This window comes from Lepisosteus oculatus, chromosome 10 (genome assembly GCF_040954835.1).
Source record: "Lepisosteus oculatus isolate fLepOcu1 chromosome 10, fLepOcu1.hap2, whole genome shotgun sequence".
NCBI classification, from domain to species: Eukaryota; Metazoa; Chordata; class Actinopteri; order Semionotiformes; family Lepisosteidae; genus Lepisosteus; species Lepisosteus oculatus.
The window spans coordinates 22114078-22134604 of NC_090705.1; the positions used below are offsets into that span (position 1 = coordinate 22114078).

The 20527-nt window shown below is 37.7% G+C and overlaps 1 protein-coding gene across 1 annotated transcript; it reads right to left on the reverse strand.

Moving 5' to 3' along the window:
* Positions 1–4911: 4911 nt before the first annotated feature.
* On the reverse strand, positions 4912–19988 carry LOC138241473 (heat shock 70 kDa protein 12A-like). The gene is made up of 4 exons (XM_069194988.1): positions 19507–19988; positions 9445–9669; positions 7599–7770; positions 4912–6239 (listed from the first exon to the last, which is right to left on the reverse strand). Exons 1-4 carry the CDS (start codon positions 19783–19785, stop codon positions 5197–5199), a joined length of 1719 nt encoding a protein of 572 aa, XP_069051089.1. The 5' UTR covers positions 19786–19988; the 3' UTR covers positions 4912–5196.
* Between the last annotated feature and the right edge of the window lie 539 nt (positions 19989–20527).

The following is a 20527-nucleotide window of genomic DNA, read 5'->3' on the forward strand; positions in this document are numbered from 1 at the left end:
TCAAGAGAATCTCAGAAAGAGTGCTGGGTATCAGTCTTTTAAAATTATGTTGCAGCATAATAATTAGTAACCTTTAATTGTGAATGAAGCTTTTTTATGCAGGAGGACTCTGAAATGCACATCCATTAGTGCAGCTGTTTAGTTTTTCTTTGTCTCCAAGTGTCTCAAAGGTTGTCAATGCTTTTATAGAGGTGAGCAAACGTGTTGGACAACATTCCACCCTGAAGTACTCTTTGCCATGTGACTGTGTTGCTGTGTGTCCTCCTGGATCAAAACATTCCAACACTGTATGTTCGGAAAACCCCACAGAAACATCTTAACACAATCAACGTAGTTGATTTCTTCGGAAATTAAGAAAAGAGAGATTTCCTTTATTTGGTTGTGTCCAACATTTCCTTTACACCTTTTAGTTTTAGTCTTAAAAGTTACAGAATGACTAAAATAAATTGTTTGTCCTTCATGCATGAATTGTTCTTTTCTTTGTCCTCTTCTCAGCCAGTCAGTGATAAACATCGCACCAATCCTCCCTTTATGTTAAACCTAAAAATACCTTTCTGAAAACTGTCACACTTTATAAGTATGAATCAGATTTCAGGTGACTCACAAGGCTGTCTGCATGCAGAGCCAGTATGGTCAGTTTTTTTTATTTATTTTGAAACAATGGTGTAATTTCTGTAAACTGTAAACTTTACGAGCAGCTGTCTGAGGGGCTGTTAGGATTGGAGCACTACAGGAATAAGAGGGTGTTTATACACATTTTTGAAGCGTTAACAGAAAAATAAGACCTTCATGAAAAAAGCTGCTTGATATTTTCAGAAATGAACACCACCATCACCCAGATACAATTTCTACAGTATGTAACAGACAATAGTGTATTTTTAAAAAAAAACAGCGCACACCTGGCTGCTGAGATACATAATGAGCTCAGTGTCTGAGCTCTTTCAAAGAAAGCTATTGGACTACTGAGTGTTGTGTATAGCATCAAGCCCACAAGGTGAAAGATACTTTCTATCTCAATGTAAGCAGCTGTAACCAAGCACTGTGATTGTCAAGGTGATTTTCTGGCCAGGTTACTGTCTGTATTAGAGATCACTGTATGGCCTCCCAAAGCTTCTTGGAATTTGCTGATAAAGACTCAAGTCCAAAAAAACTTAACACTGCTAATGGTTCTAAAACAATTGTCTTTCTGTTGCTTTATTAGTGCAGTGAACCAGAGGACACAAGTGGAAACTACATGAAACTATATTTAAAACCTATAATAGGAGGAGCTTCTGTACACAAAGTGTAGTGAGAGTATGGAACAAGATACAGCCATAAGCTTTAGTTTAAGTAGTTAAAGCCAATACCCTGGCTTCCATCAAGAAAAAGCTGGGTGAGATCCTTGGATCTATTAATTACTATCTACTTAACAAACTGAACTGCTTCTTCTCATTTGTAATCGATTTTACAGTATGTTCAATGGCATTTATTTATAAACTAAGAATCCTTTGCCATAACATCAATGTGCTTTTATAAATGGATGTACAGCTTTAGGGGGGCTGGTGACCTGCCCCGCAACACATCCATCCCTGAATTCTCTTGCTTTTTCCAAAAGCTGTGGTTTTTGAGTCTCCTGACCAGAACAATCCCAGCCCTAACAGTGTTTTAATGTCTCTCTGGTTTTCTTGTCTTGCAGAAGAAAGAGGAAGGAAGTGAAAATGACGTGGGCATCATGACTGTGCTTCTGTCGGCCGGCTTGGTAGATATAGATCCCACGCTGTCCTCCATGACCCTGGGGATCCTCAGGAAGTACCGCGACCTGCGGTCAGGGTCCGCATGAGTTCATCGGCCTTGTTTCTCAGAGCCCTGCCACAATACAATGAGCGCTCTTAATGTTTAGGAATAACACAACCGGCAATAACAAACCACCAAACACTAAATGGATCAGGCACAAACACGTCTCCTAGCTTGATCTTGGCATTACGCAGGTCTGGATGCAGATACTTACAGTATGAAAAAGACCTGGTGTTAATTATACGGCCACAAAAGTGCACAGGGAATTTGACAATTCCACTTTTTTAAATGAGTGCTTTGTCTGTGCTGTGGAAAGGTTCTGATGGAAAGGCTGGATTCCTTGCATCATTGAACCCTGCTGTACCCTACAACAGTATTTTAGCTACACATTGATGCTAATTATTAGCATTTCAATTTAAGCTATTTGTGTTGTACCAACTTTAAATGCTTAGACCTTTTTTGTTATTTTTAAATTGTTTTATTGATTATTTGCACATTTGTTTTTAACAGGTATTATTTTTTTTTATTTTCTTTATCTACTAAAGTATGGTTTTTCATTAATTCAGATTAGTTTCATATGCCATTTCGCCAGGGGAATTAACATTATGCATTTCCTTACATTTTTAGTTGTTTTTTGCTATTATAGTGTTATTTTTTACTATTTTTACCTAAATAAAGTGCACTTCATCTTAACATTATTACCTGCATGGAACAGGTCTAAGCAGAGTATCAGACTGAGATGAACAGTATGGCAGTCATGGTGTGTGAAACAGTGAGACTGTGAAAGAATCTGTGTAGTGAATCTGGCCAGAGATCATAGTATTTCACAGTCACATATGACTGAAAACAATTTAAAATAAAAACAAACTCTTAAGCTTGATTATTCTTAAGGGATCAAATTGAAACAATTGATTGTGATGAGGTGTGAAGTATGTATTTGTGTTCATGCTTGTGTAGGTGGGGTAGCACAAATGTGCACTTAAGAAAGTTAATGTTAAGACCATTTTCCCTAACGCTTTTCTAAATTTAGTGTGTAAACCAAGTCTCCACCAGGGGGAGCCTCCACCTACACTCAAGCCAGTGTGTTCCACCACAGCAATAATCCAGACTAAATTTAGAATGTAGGAAAAGTCAAATTAGCAAAGTTTAATTTTAAACATATCCATAGGATACTCCTGGATGTGCCTTGCATACTACCATGTTGAGCTGATGGTGATGCCATTTAACAAAACAGTGCTGTCACAGTCAGAAAAGGACATATTTCATGCATCTTTAATGTTTCTAGTACCCTGTCATCAATGTATAATTGTAAATAAAAGAAAAAAGAAAAGAAAATTGTTTGGGCTGCTGCAATCATTAGTTACATCATTAATAAAGACAAGGGATTTACTTCTACATGCAATGGACTGGCATCCTGTCCAGGTATCCTGGCTTGTGGCCATTCCTTCCCAGGACAGGCTCCAGTATCCCAGTGACCCTGTATTGAATAAAGTGGTTAAATGGATGTACAGACTAGAGATGGTCGTGTATGTCTGGGCCATGACATTACCTCCACCATGCTTCAGATTTTCCTGAGAAGGTCAAAGGTCACTACAATTGGTGTATAGATCCAAGTAGGAATAAGCACTGAGGCATGTTCTGAGGGATCAAAGTAAAATTATTCACTGCCTCTAGCTTGAAAACTATGATTTAATTGATTGAAGCACTGGAACTTTTCAAAATACAGCTGGATACATGATGAATGCTCTCCTGGGCTCTGTCTGGGAGTTCTGCCCGTGGGCTGTGCAGTCCAGGGCTTCACCAAGCTGCCGAGTGAGGACTGGAGGACACAGTTTCTGACTCGGACCTCAGTAGGTGACTCCCTCTGCCAGGTCTAGGGTGCATCTACCCTGGTTCACCCTGACGATGCTTGCTGGCCTGGTCTCTGAAGAAGACCCTCGATGAGTGTGTGCCCCATTTAGGCCAACAATAGACATACCTTGAGGATGGCATATATACCAGCAGCCATATCACCCTGCAACTCACAACTGAAGCTCAGTAGGTGTGAGCCTGGTCAGTACCTGGATGGGAGACCTCCTGGAAAAACTATGGTTACTGCTGGAAGAGGCATTAGAGGGACCAGTAGGGGGTGCTCTCCCTGCGGTCTGTGTGGGTCCTAATGCCCCAGTATAGTGGCTGCGACACTATGTTGTAAAAAGGCGCCGTCCTTCGGATAGGACATAAAACCGAGGTCCTGACTTTCTGTGGTCATTAAAAATCCCAGGGTGTTTCTTGAAAAGAGTAGGGGTGTTACTCTGGTGTCTTGGCTAAATTACCCATTGCCCTTTACCAATCATGGCCTCCTAATAATGCCCATCTATGAACTGGCTTCATCACTCTGTTCTCCTCCCCACTGGGTGTGTGGTGAGCATTCTGGTGCACTATGGCTGCCATTGCAACATCCAGGTGGTGCTGCACACTGGTAGTGGTATATGGGAGTCCCTATGACCTGTAAAGCTCATTGAGTGACACTGGATTGTGCTTGTTAAACAAATACAGGTTTATTACTACTATTTTTTAAAAAGCATCGATGAATAACAGTCTTGTGAAGAGACCTTCACAAGACAAAATTGAGTTTTCACTTAGAATTGCTTATTAGTGAAGCATTGCTATACAAAAAAAAAATGCATCAGTCCACTACACACTGCATTAGGTTCATAAACAAAATCCTGATGTATAAGGCAAAAAATAATAACACCAACTATTGCCTACACACCTTAAATTACAACACAATTTCATTGCACTGGATAATCGCACACTGTTGAACTCTGTGTGCTCAGACTGCAGACAATATTCTTTTAGTTTTTCACCAAATATCATTGTAACAACATTTTGGTCTAAATAAAAGAACACAAAAACCTTCACACACTGAGGCACTAAACTACCAGTTTTGAAGGGCTGAGATTACCATCACTAATACACAGAGGCAGACCAGAGTTAGTCCTCCACTCTACATCAACAATACATTAAAATGTAAAAGTAACATTTCTTTAAATTTAACATAATATTTTATATTATGAAAGCAAAACCCTATGTTTCTACATACATCTGACACACAACATTTTTAGGTAAAATGGTTTCAAAGACAAACGCAATATATTACTGTACAATTTTATTTTTGGTAAGATGACAATTTTCAATTGATACATTTCAATTATAAAAGGAACAAAACAATACAATCGTTTTTATAGTGATGTACTGTATGAAAGCCTATTAGCGCCACAGAGAAAAAAAACATTGCATTTAAACATGATAATATTGAGTTTAAATATAAGCTAGTTCTCCTAACAATGGTTATCACTGCTCAGAAATTTTGTATGAAGGGTAGTTTCTACATCATTCCCATCCCTGCTACTGTATGTAGCCTGAAACATCTCTTCCAATTTATACTGTCAAAAAGTCCAGTCTAATGGATTGGGTTTCATTAGATGACAAATCAGTAGCTGTGGCTTGTATTTCTGTCAAACCAAACTTCACATCTACTCTAACGCTGCGATTTCTCCCCAGTTTCACTTTTGGCATTGGAACTGAAAATGAACCAATGTTCTTGATCCCATCCTCATCTACATATGTGGCATCCAGCCTTTCTGTGCTGTAAAAGCAAAAAAACATGGCTTCCTGGTCGTCATCTATTGGCCCAAAGATATATTCTGATACTTCATTGCAGGCTACAGACTGACCTTTCTCCACCAGTTTTTTAAAGAGGTCTTTACAGTACACATAGTCTCCAGTTTTATTTACTCTACGCTTGTCTTGCCTGTGAATTAAGGGGTTAAATTTTGCACAACAAGCAATGGCATAAGTCAGACCACTGACTCGTGATGCTATTATTTTTGGGTCATTTCCAAAGAGAATTGCTCCCTTTACAATGGCCATCTGGGAGTCAATGGGACAGAGAACTCTGCATGAGCTGCTAAACTCCTGATGGATTTTGTCTCGCAGGAACTTGCTTGAAGCATAGCCTCCTACCAATAGTATGTAATCAATGTTGATTTCTGGGGTTGAGAAGATAGCCTTAATTTGTTCAACAATTTTATTAAGACTATCATCAAAAAAGGTCTGAAGTTTCCTATGCCCAATTTTGATAGTTCCATCTGACCAACATGCATCTTCTGCATGTTTAAAAAATATCTCTATTTCGTGCCTTTCTTCTGCAGATCTTGTTAAGTTGTAAGGACATGCAATGTATATGTCTTGCTCCTCTGAGACACATTTTTGAGCACAGAAATCATACATAATCTTTTGTAATTCTCCAGGGAATTCTTTCTCATATTTGCTCCACAGATCAGATTGAAATATATCTCTGAGGAAAGATTTGAATTTCTTGTCTACAGACACTCCTCCCATATCTCCTCCTGAAACTTTATGAAGCTCTTGCAGATATCCACCCTCCAAGACCTTATGTACTGTGATGTCAATGGTCCCCCCTGCAAAAATAACACATAAGCAGAGGTAATGGTGAATGTACATACAAAAGCAAATAAAAATAATATTAATGTTTTTGCCATACACGCAGAGAGCAGTAGATTAACAAAGGTCATGCACATAAATATCGTTCAGAATTTATTTAGTAGTAAATCTAGGTAAGGTATGTAGATACCACTTTCTGCTACTTGAAAAGTCTTGTTAAAGTGTTTATCACAGGCATTTCTGATAAATATTACACAAATCAACAGATAAACTGTCAAGTTAACCTGTGCCTTGTAATGCTGATAAATATATTGTTACCTATCCCATTTGTTCTGTACTTTCTGTACAGATTTTCACTGAAACCAATCAAATACTTATAAAATAAACAGTATATTTGATCTTTACTAATATATTTATAAAACAAATATGTATCACTAAGTGTGAACATGTAAAGTTTAGGCCTGCAGTGAAAATGTGAAAAATGAAAAAAGCAATGTGATTAAATTATTTCTCAATTCACTGGCTCATGTATGCTTTTTTAAATGCACAAAATAATTCAGTGGGAATGTATCAGAACGGTTTATTAATTAACTTTAATTCACACCAAATGATTGTTCAACATTAATATTAAAACCTCCATGTTTCAGCCTGCAGTTCATTGACAATCTTTACCTGACAGTCATCATTGTTAATTTTTAATAGACTAAATATTCTTATTTAAAGGTTGCTATTTTTAATGAATCTTTAAGATTATTTACATTTTAATGCCACCTTTATTTTATTATTGTTAATAATAATAATAGCAGCAATAGTAATACTTTTATTTTAGATAGTGCCTTAAAAGTAGCTTTTCAATGCGCTTTACTCTAAAAAGATGGAAGGTTAACAAAGACACTGTAGGAGATAAGAAAATTAGAGTTAAAGACAAGGGTTTACAATGAAGTACAAGATGCAAGGAGAGAACACTGACAACAATTACAGTACATAGTTCTGAGTGTGGAATTGAATGCTCTCAGGGAAGGTGACTCTCTGGGGATAGAACGCTAGAGCTTAGGGGTGCAGCAAGAGAAGGCCCTGTCACCCAAAGATTATAAGTAACAGGAGACAAATGAACGAAGGTTGCAAGTTAGGTATTGAGGTGCAAACGCACACAGAGCCTTATAAGTGAGCATGAGGAAGCTTTGAAGTCAATACAAAACCTGATAGGAAGCTAATCCAAGGACTCTAGGACAGATGATTACTTGAATAGGACCAGTGTGGATTTAGATACCCCAGAGAGGTGAGAATTGCAGTATTTTTCCTCTTCTAGTACAGAACTCAAATACAATGAATATTACAAAGAAATGTCTGTATTTTATAGATGAAAATTTACTGACCTCCACAGTCCACAACAATGTACTGTGTTCCAGAACACTGTTCCAGTTTTTCTTGACTTCCTTCCTCTGCCAAGAATCCATTACCAGGCAACTGTTTACACCACACTGACGCTGCTTCAGGCTCCAGGGCAATGATTAGATTCTCAGAATTTAACTCTAACACCAGCTCTGCCTTAAATAGAAGCATGAATAAAAATTGTTTTTATTTAAATAAAGGAAAGCATCACACGTTCACACTGCAGATACAGTATATAGCTACATTGACAAAGCATATGCTGACACATTTAGATTTTTTTTATTTTTAAATATGAAAGCAACATAATAAAGTTGTAAAATGTTACAAGTGTTACTTACTGTAAGTGTAAGTAGTCTGTACTTGACGTTTGTACAGTTTTTAAATCTGACATTGTTGAAAACATTTTTTGTGCAACCAACAAATTTAAAGGTTCAAAACAATTGCTTAATACATTAAGAATAGTCTTAGAAAAGGTGCAATATTATTTTTAACAAAAGGAATCAGGATCCACAGAAGGTAATCAAACAATAAAAGGTGAGTAACAAAAATCAGAAGAGAGATTACAAAAAACTAAAAAGGTGAAGAAAGGAACAGTGTTCAAAGGCTCAGCTGTCGAAGTCAATCCATGTCAATCTTGTGCACACAAACACAGGGACAATATTACAGACACCAATTGATCTAACAAGTATATCTTTTGTAGGTGTTCATCAGATCAAGTATAGAGGCTTCTTATCATTTGTTTAGATGTATTCCAGAACAGTTTTTCAAGGAGCAAAAACATGTACAATATAACAGGTATTTACAGGGGGTTGACAAAATAATGGAAAACCTACCAGAAATACTCATAATTTAAAGTAACTGACTAACACCACTCAGATTCCAAGTGTAAGAGACCGGAGAGATACGAAAATGCCTGAAGAGACCCGATTGTGAAGGAAGAGCACTCTGGAACACCAGAGAGATAGTGATGTGGGAACTGGTGGATAATTGAATAAGTGAACACTGGCAGGCAGTGCTTAGCTAGCCCCAGCCGGACAGTATGGAGATCGGGGAGTTTAGCTCTGGAAACAGTGGACCTGGTGCTCAATGATCTAATCGAAGTATGTGCTTAGCTCTAGGGCACAATGGAAGGTAGTGAGGTCCAGCAAGAAGGCTGGGTAGGATACTGGTCTGCCGGAACAGTCTACAGGAAGGCCAATGCCAGTCTGTATGGAACACATGCTTTTTGGGGGGCTCTCCTCCCAAAACCAGGCTTAAGACTGAACCAGGAGGGTCAACTGTCTAAGTCAGATCACATCAGAGAAGGAAAGTTAATGTGGCAGTATGGCCAGCAGATGATTAATGAAGCACTAGAGGCGCATCTGTATTAAATAGAGAGAGAGCTAATTGAATAATTGGAGTCCTGATTAGAAAGAAGGAGGACAGGCCAAAAATAGGAGATACAATCATGGCTGTGAGCTGTGGAAAACCATGAGCCCTTGTGAAAATGCTCCTGGTTTCCAAGGGCAGCTGTGGTGAGTGACACCACAGGATGGTCGATGTAAAACGTACTAGAAACAGTTCAAAACTTGTGTAATAATATTGCAAGAAGGAGTGAAGCTGTTCTGAAGGCATATATTCATATATTGCTTGGTATATAGAATATATTCCTACTGAATATTGTATCATTTTCTCCACCCCTTGTATTTTCCATAAGATTTAATTTAATTAAGGTAACATTCTGACAAATTAAGTCATAGTACACTAGCAATGCTTTTTTCAGTTATGGCTGCATAAATACACAGAACATGGAGTTCATTTTTCAGGGACACAACAACTCTTTTGACCTACCTTGGTAGCAGCCAGTCTCATGAACTGTTTGGCTGCAGAGTTCCAGATGGCAGGCACTGTCAAGACCCAGGTGACATCAGAGGCAATGAACTCTCTCCCACTTGTATGCATTTTGATAGTTCTTAACACATGATCTTTCAAATATCGCAGGCTCTCTGAGAACACTTTCAGTGCAGACAAAGGCTCGCCATTCTTTGCTGGGATCATTAGGTTACTGCTGATTGTCTGAAAAGTACAGAAATTGTACAGTTATAGTTATCATGTAAAAAGCAATATCTTCTTGAGCCTTGCTTTCAATAACAGGGAAATCTATATTATTGAAGAAGTTAAACTCCACAAGTACTTTTACACCAATAAACATATTACAACAACAATACAAGTTATGGATTTGATATTGCCAAAAGCTAAAGTGTACAGCTGCTGTAGGCAGATGATCAAGTTACCTTTCATTTTACCATAATTTAAGATAAAAGTTTTGACTATTGGCTGTTCTTAAAGTACCAAATTAGGTAATAAGACAAAACTTGAGTCCCTATTTTGGAACTGTGTGAAGCAATCTATTGATAAAATTAAATTAAGAATGCACAAACTGATAATAGTGTATGATGTTTGCTGTGGAGTGTCAATGGATGCAGACAATTAAGTTTTAGACAATTTATTGAGCTCACACACAACAACGCGTGTTGAAACTGCCTGTTTTAACAACAACAACCTGTTGAAACAGGTATTGAATTAAGAGGTTTCCTGCCTTTTTTATAAATTTCTTTAATCTTGCATAATACCTAACGTAACAACATGTTGGTTTACAAAGGAACAGATTATTGGTTACTATACAAGCAGATATCTTAACTTAATGTTAAGCAATTGCAAATTCCTGGTTCCCGTTCCTGGTTTTTAATTTTGCTTATGCTAAGCAGCGCTTGCAATCTTGTATTTCCCTTAACAGTTAACCTTGAGAACAGTCAGTTGCTAGTTTAAAAATATTTTGTAATTTGTCATAGTTTAAAAAATTTTTGTCATTTGGAAATATTTTTGTTGCACAACTGTAACAAATCTAAAAACATTTTACAATCTATAGGTATTTGCAACATTTTAATTGATTTTTCAAGACACTTTCATCTGTTTGAAACATATGTTTGGTTCATCACATTTACTTAAAAATTGATACAGGAGAAGTGTATAACTGAAGAAAATCATCAGCTGATAACCATCCACTTAATTTATTTAAATTAAAATATTTTCATTGACGTTTTACAAGGAGAGCAAAACATCAAGATAAACAACTGAACAAAGACTCTAAGTTATAAATCCCCTAAGTTACTGACCCTAAATCCCTATCTCCCACACCCTAAACCATAGGGCCTAAGAAATATGTTGAATAGTAACAAAAGTGCAGTTAATCAATTTATAAAAATAAAAGCAAAACAAAAAAGAAGCACTAAGAAAGATAAAAATCAAAGAAAAGTCACAAATTAAAAATTAAATAAAGTATAATAAATAGAGGTAACAAAACTGAATTAACTGATGTTCAGTTATTTATGACTGTACTTTTATGACAGTACTTACTTGCCAAAGACAGTAAAATTTCTCAGTGAGTTGTGGAGTCTCCTTTAGCTTTAGGTTTAGACATTGTGTTAAATACTCTAAATACTGTCATTGAAATTCTTAGTAAGGTGACAGGTGACCTAATATCAAAAACTGTCATTTTTTTCCACTAGTTGTATTTAAATTCTCTTACCATTGCTTAGAATGTTTTTTTATCAAAAATTCCAAGCCTTAGTCGTGCCACAGAATGCCTTTATATATGTACCGAACATCAAATTAAGAACATCAATCGGAGCCATTGAAGGAAGAGTAAGTATATTTTGTAAGAAAGATCATGCTTTTTTTCCCAAGTATTCTTCTTTCCTTATACGTCAAATTAAGAAACTTACACTGTGCTTTGCAAAACTATTCAGATCCTTCCAATGGTGGTCACATTTGATAAAATTTCAAAATGATATGCATTTTGAAACTCAAAATTTTATTCAAATACGGAATGCTCAAATTGAGGACTACTAAGGGCAAAATGAGGTACAGTTTATGTTAGCAAAACCTAAAGATAAAAAACTGAAATATATTAATTACATAAGTATGTAGAGCCATGAATTCAATATTTGTTGGAAGGACCTCTAGCTGCAGCTATAGTCACGTGGTCTTGGGTAAGTCTCTACCATCGGCTTGATGGAATTTTAGGCCCGTGTTGGAATCTGCATTTTTCTTGGCAGATTTGCTCAGGTTCTCTCAAGTTGCTTGGGGCTCACTTACGGACAGCAATTTTCAAGTCTCTCTAGAGAGTCTCAATAGGATTCAAGTCAGGACTTTGACTGGGCCACATAAGGACATCCATTTGCTTAAGCCAGTGGTTCTCAAACTTTTTGGACCAAGTACCACCCCTAATCCAACCAAAGCATCCAAGTACCACCTACAAGTCATCATCTCATAGGAACCCCTGAAAGTCTCAATGACCAACATGAGCGCATGTGCACACACACTCACACATACATATAATAAATATTATAATAATAAACTTTGTTTGATGTATTAAAAGGTGGCTTCTCGAAGTGTTTTACAGAGAAAAAAAACAATAACAAATAAAAATAAAAAAGCACCATTTCAGTGAGAGGGGTGAGCCTGTTTAGTCGAGCAAAGCAGATGTGAATTAATTTTTCGAGCCTTGATATAATTCACAACAGTCTTAACAGATTTTAAACCGTCAGGCATTTTCTTGACAGCAAAGGTCTCGCGGTGGATGTTGCAATGAAACCATTAATTTCTGGAGCAACCTCTCTAATTCGTGCAACTACACCGCTGTGTCGGCTTGTCATTGCTCTAGCACCGTCTGTACAAACTCCGACACATTTTATCCAGTCGAGGCCATTCTCTTCGATATATAATCGGTATAATTCCATTTTAAAATTTTCGAAGAAGTATGCCTTTTTAGCATCTCGTTTGCTCATTCGGTGGTATGACAGTATAGCATCATACCCAAACTTCTGGAAATCTCCTTCTTGGTTAAAAAGAATGCAAGTGGGTGTTTTGGGAGTTCTCAGACCATGCTCCATTCCCCAAAACACACTCCTGATCTGCTCTGTACATGACTTCAAACAAAAACAGTAGCCACTGTATGTGGTGCCGAAATCGATAGCTACTATAAGAAAAGTGTCTGACATCTTCGTTGTCAAAGAAAAAAAAAAAGCTCCTTGTTTTTTCTCAACGAGATTTGTACCTTTTGACTACGCAAACAACAACAGCAGGAATAATAAACAGTAATAATGTATTAACATATAAATATAAAGAAATTGTTACTCTGGGTATTAGTGATGGTTTGATATCAGCTGTAACTGTATGTGGTACTAAAGCAAATATTCTTAAACCCTAGCCTTTCACAATAATGCATCAAAATCCCCTTTAAGTTGTTTTTCCCCTCAATGGTTTCATTTTCACTTTTCTATTACTGGAAACTGGGTTGTTTTGCAAACGGAACTTAAAATGTGAAAATAAAACTAAGTAGCGTATTTTAGGTACCGTAATTAATATTCGATGACATGATTGTTATAAATAAAAGTCAAACAAGAGCCTGTTCGAAAGGTTTGTGGAATATTTTAGAAAACAGTTACAATGCATAATAGTTCAATTTTTATCAATTTAACGTTTGTGCAATTTAGTAAATAAACCAAAGCTTCCCAATCCCACTCATGGTTCTGGGAACCCACAACACTGCAAGTTATCAGTCAAGATCTTTAAATTAATTATTAACTAAACCAACAAGTTGCTTGGCTGTAAGTTTGTTTCTTTTTTTCTTCTTATGGATATTTTAAATTACCTACGAAAGACAATACTTAAAAAGCAACCTCCTACAAATGTTTGAAAACAATTCAAAACAGTTGAAATTATGCTTATTTTGATATAATTGGGTGTTCACAGGGGATAAAAAACAGTGGTTTCCTTGGAGCAGGATTGGAAACTCCAGAACTAACCAGCGTCTTGTACTGATGTGCTACATATGACTGGAAAGTTACAGCAAGTGAACAGCAGGGCGGGACAGTGGTTGAGCGCCTTATATTAACACATACCCACTACCTAGCCTACAGTTGTGCCGTAGAAATACAATAAAAGTTGTATTACAAACACACAGAGCCATGGCTGATCCTTATAACCAATCATCAGAAATGATGTGGTTTAAACGTCAATCGGAGCCATTGAAGGAAGAGTAAGTATATTTTGTAAGAAAGATCATGCTTTTTTTCCCAAGTATTCTTCTTTCCTTATACGTCAAATTAAGAAACTTACACTGTGCTTTGCAAAACTATTCAGATCCTTCCAATGGTGGTCACATTTGATAAAATTTCAAAATGATATGCATTTTGAAACTCAAAATTTTATTCAAATACGGAATGCTCAAATTGAGGACTACTAAGGGCAAAATGAGGTACAGTTTATGTTAGCAAAACCTAAAGATAAAAAACTGAAATATATTAATTACATAAGTATGTAGAGCCATGAATTCAATATTTGTTGGAAGGACCTCTAGCTGCAGCTATAGTCACGTGGTCTTGGGTAAGTCTCTACCATCGGCTTGATGGAATTTTAGGCCCGTGTTGGAATCTGCATTTTTCTTGGCAGATTTGCTCAGGTTCTCTCAAGTTGCTTGGGGCTCACTTACGGACAGCAATTTTCAAGTCTCTCTAGAGAGTCTCAATAGGATTCAAGTCAGGACTTTGACTGGGCCACATAAGGACATCCATTTGCTTAAGCCAGTGGTTCTCAAACTTTTTGGACCAAGTACCACCCCTAATCCAACCAAAGCATCCAAGTACCACCTACAAGTCATCATCTCATAGGAACCCCTGAAAGTCTCAATGACCAACATGAGCGCATGTGCACACACACTCACACATACATATAATAAATATTATAATAATAAACTTTGTTTGATGTATTAAAAGGTGGCTTCTCAAAGTGTTTTACAGAGAAAAAAAACAATAACAAATAAAAATAAAAAAGCACCATTTCAGTGAGAGGGGTGAGCCTGTTTAGTCGAGCAAAGCAGATGTGAATTAATTTTTCGAGCCTTGATATAATTCACAACAGTCTTAACAGATTTTAAACCGTCAGGCATTTTCTTGACAGCAAAGGTCTCGCGGTGGATGTTGCAATGAAACCATTAATTTCTGGAGCAACCTCTCTAATTCGTGCAACTACACCGCTGTGTCGGCTTGTCATTGCTCTAGCACCGTCTGTACAAACTCCGACACATTTTATCCAGTCGAGGCCATTCTCTTCGATAAATTCATTCAGAAGCTGAAATACGTACTCTCCTGTAGTTCCTGTTGGTAGCGGTTTACAGAACAGAAAGTCTTCATGGGACATGCCCTCAAACTCGTATCTAACGTAAACGAGCAAATTGGCCAAATCGACTACAGACTCATCTAATTGCAGTGAAAAACATCTGCTCATCTTAACGAGCTCTGTCAGCGTACTTTTGATATAATCCTTCATTTCAATAATTCTATGAATGACTGTGTCTTTTAGGAGGGGCAGCAGGTCGGGCTGTTCAGCAGCTTTTTCTCCACACTTAATAGTGTGGGGATTACCTGCTTTAGCAATCCGCAAGCTTGCATTTTTCCACGTTTCCGTTTTTATTTCAGTGTTTATTTTAAGTATTTATTTCATGCGCATGGGAGAGAAACACAGAGACGCTCGGTGTATTTTTCTCAAATTAACTTAGAACAGTTCTTAAATATTTTTCTGTTATTTTTCACGCTTTCCTGTGCTCACAAGATTACCAGCGTTCGTAGCACGTATTTCTATGCATTCCTTGTGTTTACAATGTTGGCATTGTTCCAAAATCACGCACATTCTCCTTTCTCCCTATTTGCTGGAGATACAGTAGCTTTTTTTAAATACAATTAGTCACTTGCGTCCGTAGCACGCATTCCTATAGAGTGTTATAGAATTACAGAGTATCTCTTGTGTCCACTGACGTATTAGCGCGCACTGTATCGTAGTACGTAGGCTGCATATTCGACACATATAAAAATACAAAATATGAAAACCCGTCCCGATTTTTTCAGCGCACACAACACAGTTCCAGGGTCATTTGGCGTACCACCTGGCGGCACGCCACGTACCATTGCAGGTACGCATACCACAGTTTGAGAACCACTGGCTTAAGCCACTCCATTGTAGCTTAGGCCTTATGCTTGGGATCACTGTCCTTCCGAAAGGTGAATTTTCTTCCCAGATTTAAGTCTTTAGCAGAGCAGAGCTGGTTTTCCTCATGTTTTGCCAGTACTTTTGTCATTTTTCCTCTCAATCTTGACCAATGTCACCCATTTTTCTCTCTATATCTTTCGGTTGTTGTTAGCACCTTCCAGTTCTTGATGAAATGTACTGTGTGCTCACAGCGATATTCAAAGACATATTTTTCACAGATATCTTTATACCCTTCTGCTGATCTTTGCTTTTCAATTATGTCATTCCTTTTAAAGATACTTAGTATCTTATTATTGCACACTAACAGAGGTGACTCATCATGTGGTTAATTATGGTATATTTGTTAACCTATATTACAGTAATTTTGGTTTGCAACAGTTGGTTTTCCCCTATGTTTAGCCAGTACTTTGCTCCATCCAGAGCTAATGTGTAGTCTTTAATGCGCAGAGAAAGGTATGTATAAAACAAATATAAATTGCTACTTCAAAATGTCACAATTGCAACTTTTAAAATGTGGAAACTATTTAGACTAAGGGTCTGAATACATTTACAAGGTATTGTAACTGCAACACAACCACAAAGACAATTGGATAAAATTAATGGCATTTCTTCTAGTGGTACACTGGCATTTAGTTGAACAGATTTGCCATACTTAAATTATTTATGATGATAAAGGTGTATGCAAAAGAGGCGGTACTCTGATAGTCATAGCCTAGTAGTATATATGACCACTGCTGGAAACAATACAGGCTGTATGTCTGCAATATATGCTTTTGCCCACTCCGGGGGCAGCATCTCTCATCCAGGACCCAAGGTCTCTCTGCACGTTGCCTTTGCCTTTATTCCACAGAAGAAGCAGCCCCTATCCCTGCTTAAGCCTTGTCCTGAACATTGGTCCCTTTCTCCAACTGTCCTCATTCCTGCCATTTAACTGGTTTTTCTTTGGGGCAGCCCTCATGTTCCAGTATTTCAGAGCTCTTTCCTTCATTTTACACTCTCTTTTCTGGACTGCTTTGGTCACTTTTTCTTTTCCTTTCTTAGCCACCTTCCAGCACCCCAGCAGAGCCTACCCTTTCCTTCTTAGGGAGCGTGGCAGTAGTTCGTGCTCTGAAGCCAAGTCAGCAACACCCCATTAGCCTGAGCACCCAGAGGATTCCTGTGTTCTTGGGCTTTAAACATTCCAGCAGCTGTGCTGACTTGGGGCTCCAGACGATGAGAAGGGAATAGAGGACACGTCACTTTGTCACCCACTTTTTGCAGATGTCTCCCCCTGTTTGGTCCAAAGGGCATCTGAGATTCTGGTGCCAACCGCCCCCAGGTGCTTCCATCAGAGTAATGAACTTGGGAAACTGAGTTGACAGTGCACACCTGGCCTAGTCTTGGATGAGACCCCCCTTTCAAGGGCATTGTCCCTTGAATCATCAGCTCCTGGGCCCTCCGACTGTACCACCAAGTAGGGTTTCCTATCTCACAAGAATTCAGTGAGACCACTCTTCTCAGTGAAGTCTTGGGTCAAAGCACAGCTGTGATCTCTGTTGGCTCTTTTCTGTCCGGTACATCAGTCTGCTAGTCTGCCATTCTGCATCTCTGGCTAGTCATCAGGACTGTCTCCTAGAGGCATGTGGCCCCCCTTTCCTGGGAGCTTGGCATTTGGAAACCTCTCTGAAGCCTGGAGAACGACACCCCAAAAGCCAAACTCCCAGATTCCGGTTGACAGGATGAGGTGGGCACTTTGAATAAAGGCTGGAACTCAACAATGCCTGCTTTTTTTTCCACCAAGGATGTAGAGAGCTTGCCTCTCCTATTCTCTTTCTTTGCTGACCATATGGGACTCTGTGCTCTATGCTCCACTGGCCAGTATTTCTTTCTTTATTTTTTCCCTTAAAATTTCCTCTGTGTCACTCTGCCAGTCCGCCTCCCTGCACTCCAGATTTTTTGAGAGGGGTGGCCACCAGACCCGTGTGGTGCCTCTTTTTCTGGGATGTCGGCAGTAGGCATTCACTCCAAAGCCAACAGAGTGACACCCCAAGACTTGAGGCTCCCTCATTTCAATTGATGGGCTCCCAAATTATTGTCACAAATTTAATAGTTTACTGGTCCCAATATACATGCATTGTGCTAGACTGCCAGGCAGAAAACTCTTGAGAGAATAGTGAAGCAACACATCACAAAGAGGACACAAGCCCTCATCGACCCCCTGCAGTTTGCATACAGGGAAAGGAGAGGAGTAGGCAATGCAATATACACATTGTTAAATCGGGTCTTTCAACATCTTTACCAACCAGGGTCCTTTGTAAGGACTTTATTTGTTGACTTCTCCTCCGCTTTCAATACAACTAACAGGTCTCTACAGGCCAAATTGGGGAGGTGCTTACCTGACATTCGGTACACATCAATTGGAAACCACAGGGCTGTGTCTTGTCCCCTCTAATGTAAATTTTTTACACTAATGGTTGCATAAGCAAACACACAGATAGACATCAAATTTGGTTTGCTGATGACACAGCCCTGGTCACTTTATTAAAGGACACAGAATACCATCATGGGCCCATTCTAAATGATTTTACTAACTGGTGCAATGCATCCTCTCTAAAGCTAAATGTTTCAAAAACAAAGGAACTGGTTATTGATTTCAGGAAAAATACAACACCCCATCAACCCACTATAATTGATGGTCAGCCTATAGAAATTAAGTACTTGGGACTGGTCATTGACAAAAACCTAAAATGGGACAAATGTTGTGACACTATCTTTAAAAAAAGGCCAACAGAGACTCTTCTTTCTTAGGAAACTAAGCTACTTTAAGGTAGATTCTTACACTTTTCTACAAACCATTCATTGAAGGTGTCTTAACATACGGCTTTACTTACTGGTTTGGCAACATACAGTAAGTACCGGTAATTGTAACAGGCTGGGTAAATTAATGAATATAAGTGGCAAAGTAACCAGGAATAATCAAATCAACTTAAGTATCCTTTACAAACAGAGGGTGACTAAGAAAGCCAAAAGCATCATGGAGTGTGTGTCTCACCCCCTCCATTGTGAATTCACACTTCTCCCATCTGGGAGATGCCTCTGTGTCCCCTGGTGTAAAACCAACAGACTCAGGAAATCTTTCATTTCCACTGCAATTACACTCTTAAACAATGCAAAGTAACTACCTTGTCTCTTGTCTCCTTGTTTCTTATATCCTGTAACACTACTGTATTCTCTTCCCTTTTGGTGATGTTTATTTGTCATTGTGTTGTGAATAAATTTCCCCCAGGGGACAATAAAGCTTGATTTGAATTAAATTCAAAAGTTGAAATAAAAATATCATCCCACTATTTAGAAGCCTAAAACAATCAAAATGAATACTGTTTCCCTCTTACCATTTCTATCTTAATTGCTTCTTTTCTGTTTTCTGCTTTGTATTTATTTAGCTTTTAGTGACTTATTTAATTATTTATATTGCCTTTTTTATCTTACTGGATTATGTATTTTCCAATATGTTCTCTACATGTTGCGATGGTCAGTGTATTGTTAATTTTCTTTAATAATATTCTAATACTACTCAAGCCAATTAAGCAACTAACATTTGAGGAAACACTACATTCACTATATACTGCACATGTTAACCAATGCTTTATCAGAATGTATTCTTTGCACAACGTACTGTATGCAATCATCATTTTTTATCTGCACCATTACAATTTATGTTTAATGTTTGGTAGTTAAAATCTCTCTGTATAACAATATATAGGTATTCTGTATCTGTAAATAAACACTGAACAATTAAACACACACGTTTTGTAGAAACCTTACCTTGTTGTATAATTCCATTTTAAAATTTTCGAAGAAGTATGCCTTTTTAGCATCTCGTTTGCTCATTCGGTGGTATGACAGTATAGCATCATACCCAAACTTCTGGAAATCTCCTTCTTGGTTAAAAAGAATGCAAGTGGGTGTTTTGGGAGTTCTCAGACCATGCTCCATTCCCCAAAACACACTCCTGATCTGCTCTGTACATGACTTCAAACAAAAACAGTAGCCACTGTATGTGGTGCCGAAATCGATAGCTACTATAAGAAAAGTGTCTGACATCTTCGTTGTCAAAGAAAAAAAAAAGCTCCTTGTTTTTTCTCAACGAGATTTGTACCTTTTGACTACGCAAACAACAACAGCAGCAATAATAAACAGTAATAATGTATTAACATATAAATATAAAGAAATTGTTACTCTGGGTATTAGTGATGGTTTGATATCAGCTGTAACTGTATGTGGTACTAAAGCAAATATTCGTAAACCCTAGCCTTTCACAATAATGCATCAAAATCCCCTTTAAGTTGTTTTTCCCCTCAATGGTTTCATTTTCACTTTTCTATTACTGGAAACTGGGTTGTTTTGCAAACGGAACTTAAAATGTGAAAATAAAACTAAGTAGCGTATTTTAGGTACCGTAATTAATATTCGATGACATGATTGTTATAAATAAAAGTCAAACAAGAGCCTGTTCGAAAGGTTTGTGGAATATTTTAGAAAACAGTTACAATGCATAATAGTTCAATTTTTATCAATTTAACGTTTGTGCAATTTAGTAAATAAACCAAAGCTTCCCAATCCCAGTCATGGTTCTGGGAACCCACGACACTGCAAGTTATCAGTCAAGATCTTTAAATTAATTATTAACTAAACCAACAAGTTGCTTGGCTGTAAGTTTGTTTCTTTTTTTCTTCTTATGGATATTTTAAATTACCTACGAAAGACAATACTTAAAAAGCAACCTCCTACAAATGTTTGAAAACAATTCAAAACAGTTGAAATTATGCTTATTTTGATATAATTG

What these genes read in the sequence shown, in the direction of transcription:
- LOC138241473 (XM_069194988.1), bottom strand. Translation starts at nt 19,785, where the DNA reads ATGTCAGACACTTTTCTTATAGTAGCTATCGATTTCGGCACCACATAC. An exon ending in TGAGACTGGCTGCTACCAAG is followed by an intron (nt 7,771 to 9,444) that starts GTAGGTCAAAAG and finishes CTTCTATTTAAG; the next exon opens with GCAGAGCTGGTGTTAGAGTT. An exon ending in CATTGTTGTGGACTGTGGAG is followed by an intron (nt 6,240 to 7,598) that starts GTCAGTAAATTT and finishes TTATTTTTGCAG; the next exon opens with GGGGGACCATTGACATCACA.